We start from the raw sequence: 3,418 nt of genomic DNA on the forward strand, positions 1-3,418 counted from the left end.
ATGATCTTAACGGACAACTACTATATTCGATTTCTAGAGTTTTCGAAGTTAATGTCGCAGCTTAAACATTCAGTGTTGCCATACTTTCAAAGAATGCTAAAAACCGCATGCTATCAACATTGTTGATAAGTAAGAAGCTTCTACTGATGGACATGTTTATAAACACGATGAATGTTGCTGGCAGTTGCTGCCGACCGTTAAATACAAATTGCTATTGCAAATTCGTAACAATATTTAATGTGTATAACTGATTATCAATTAATAAGGTCCACAATTTATTTCTAAACCTAATACTGATTATTTTTTGTAGACATATAAAACATGTCGTAAATGTAGACATTTAAAATGATCATACAAAAACAAAAATAAATAACTAAATACTCGTATGTACTTGTAAAACAGAAACGCAAAATAAAAACAAAAATTCACTTGCCGGCTTCAATCAATAACACCTTCCATTGTGCCACTTCGGATAAACGTGAGGCTGCCACAGAACCGGCTGAACCACCGCCAATCACTATAAAGTCATACTCATAATCAGGCTCCGAGCGAAACTATAAACGAAAATTGTTAAGAGAAAATGTATTTTTAGAAAAAATAAAATAAAAATTCGTTAAATACAACAAATTAAATTCAAATTGAATTGTTTATTTTTGAAATTCAAAAAATGAATTGTATTTATTGCCGCTGTTGTTATTATTGCAAGCAACTTACCCTTGAACTAGCACGACCACAAGGATCTTCAAGATCGCATTGTGAACGTATGAATACTTCCAAAAGACCCATAAACAACATAAATGCACTGCCACCACAAGTGGAGGCCAGTGTTGGTCCAGTTGGCACCCCCACCAAACAATCACATGATGCTGCTGAAGTGGCCATAGCTTTTGCTGCTATATTTGTTGTGCAAACTAACCACACCACCAACAAATCTTTACTTTATGGTCGTCTGTCCGTCCGTATGACTGTGTAGTTTTTTTTTTATTCCAATTACTGGTTTTTTGGGGGAGCTACACACACAACAAGTAGTAGTTTCAATATTTCTGAAGCTAAATAAAGTAATAAAATCTGTAAATAAAATAGAAAAAAATAGAAAAATTATTATATAAATTATGAAATTATTACAGTACAAATATAGAAACAGTTAGTAGTTTAGTAGGCTGTTGGATTTTGTGTAAATTCATTTTTTATGTGTGTGAATATTTTGTATTTTGCACAAGTTATTGCTAGTAAATCGAATTATATATTTTGAAGGTTTTTTGCTTCTCTGAAATTATCATACATTTTTGTAACTGTTGCATAAATAAAACTGATGATCTGAATGGTATTTTGTAATACCACTGATTATGATTTATAATTTTTAAATAAAATTTGTAATATATATATTTTATGGAGGATGTTCGTTTACGCACTTAACTTAGTTTAATATTTTGAATTATTACTTTCGCTTAATCTGCTAATATTAAATACTATGTAAATATTTTATAAATTTTAAATGATGTTTTTCATATGGGGCCACTTTGTGTCTGGCATCATTAATTAAAAATAAATTGAAGCTATTAGCCATCTAACTAAAGCAGACTACAACAATATTTATTAATAACTACCGCCCCGGCTTCGCCCGGTAGCATTTACTAATGTTACAAGCATACCTAAACAAAAGCGGCAAGCGTTTTCTAAAAAATGTCAAAATTTCTCATGCTTATATAATTTGTATGGAGCATACCGAAATAACGCGGCGGCAACGCTTTGCAATTGGAAAATCTGATTTTGACAGCGCATTTAATAGTGAAGTTAGTTACAAAACACAACATACATACAAAAGGAAAAACAAATAAGCAAGAAACTTATTTTTTAAACTTTAATATTTAGATTTTTTATAAAATTTTTCTTTACAAATCACAAAACAAAATTCTGAAATACCTATATTGTAATGTACTTTATTGTTTAAATAATCCGGGTTGTTATATTTATTTTGTTGATAACATTGTTTTTGATGTTTGACGTAGCGTTGACGCTTTTATTTAGGTATGACATTTCAGCGTTAAAGCTAAGCGGAAAAAAATGTTCCGCCTTACGCTTTTGTTTAGGTAGGCCTATTAGTTCTTCAAGTTTCTCCAACCCACATAAACCTGCCTGTTCTTATTTATTTGCAAATAAAATATATAAATTTGTACTGCATACTTTAGGGAGCTTTTTTATTACAGTTGACTGGACTCAAAAAAAAAAAAAATAATTTTTTTCTTTACAAAACATCTCAACCATTACAAAATCAGCCAAATTGCTCCAGCCATTCTCACGTGATGCCATTCATACATGGACCATTTAATTTTTATATATGTATGTATATTAGAGTGACAGCAGATTTTTTTTTTAGATTTTAAAGAGTGCCGGGTGGAATATTGTGACACTAGGCCTAAATGTTAAGTCCTGAAAATTTGAGCCAAATCGGGCAACGATTTCTGGACGCGCATCGAGGTCAAAGTTCAGATTTATGCAACATTTTACTGTTAATATGGAATAAATAGGTGAAACTCGTTAACTTTCTGCATTGTTTTCTAGAAATATGTAGATTTATTTATATTAATGAATATTAAATTAAAAAAAATTTGGAAATTAACCCTGTATCTCCTTTGGTTCAAAATGACCCAATACTGTATTATCGCCAAAATTAGAGAAAAATGCAAATTTTTCAGTTTTTGAAAAAATGTTGCTACTAAATAAATACTTTTGCAATTGAATGCAAAAGAATCGAAATATGTACGTAATTATCGTTGTAATGAAATATAAATGTCAAAATTTGATTAAAAAATGTTAAAGTTATTACAAATTCGCCAGACCATTACCGTGTTTCAGGCCAATTGAACAAAAAATTTAGAAAAAAAATTTAGATATTTCGAGAAAAATTAAAATAAAAGCTCATTTTTACTTAAAATATGTCCATATTTACTTGTATATAAGTTTTTGTCTTCGTAGGATACCGTTAACCTATTCGCAGGTATGGCCAAAAAAAATTATTTTTTTTAACGGCTGTTTCAAAACTCCATTTTCAAATTTTTAAAAATTTTTTTAAACAAATTTCAGATTTTTTCGATCATCACATTGAGGTTTATTGAGATCAAAATAGGGAATAAAAATATGAAAAAATTATGTCAATACGTCTTACAGTTTTTCCGTACCTGCTATTGAAATTTTGCGTTTTTCAAGAAAAACTAATTTTTTGTCCATATTTAGGCGAATGAGTCCAATTTCCTTACTGTTATAAATTTTAAGTAAAACCTATTCATAATATTATAGTCCTTGTAATTTTAAATATGGTCTGAAAGTTTTACTGAAATCGGAAAACGATAACCTTTGAATCGTGAAGGTCAAAGGTCAAATTTTTCAATATTTGGAACTTCTAATGAAAAGATAACGA

The 3,418-nt window shown here is 29.5% G+C and overlaps 1 protein-coding gene across 1 annotated transcript; it reads right to left on the bottom strand.

The window, feature by feature from the left end:
- Positions 1-400: 400 nt before the first annotated feature.
- Positions 401-1,042, bottom strand: LOC135961668 (glucose dehydrogenase [FAD, quinone]-like). The gene is made up of 2 exons (XM_065513209.1): positions 715-1,042; positions 401-554 (listed from the first exon to the last, which is right to left on the bottom strand). The coding sequence occupies exons 1-2, from the start codon at positions 880-882 to the stop codon at positions 426-428; spliced, it is 297 nt and encodes a 98-aa protein (XP_065369281.1). The 5' UTR covers positions 883-1,042; the 3' UTR covers positions 401-425.
- Positions 1,043-3,418: the final 2,376 nt, after the last annotated feature.

This window comes from Calliphora vicina, chromosome 1, assembly GCF_958450345.1.
Source record: "Calliphora vicina chromosome 1, idCalVici1.1, whole genome shotgun sequence".
NCBI classification, from domain to species: domain Eukaryota; kingdom Metazoa; phylum Arthropoda; class Insecta; order Diptera; family Calliphoridae; genus Calliphora; species Calliphora vicina.

Coding starts and splice junctions, on each gene's coding strand:
- LOC135961668 (XM_065513209.1), bottom strand. CDS start 882: ATGGCCACTTCAGCAGCATCATGTGATTGTTTGGTGGGGGTGCCAACT. Junction 555..714: donor GTGGTCGTGCTAGTTCAAGG/GTAAGTTGCTTG, acceptor TTTCGTTTATAG/TTTCGCTCGGAGCCTGATTA.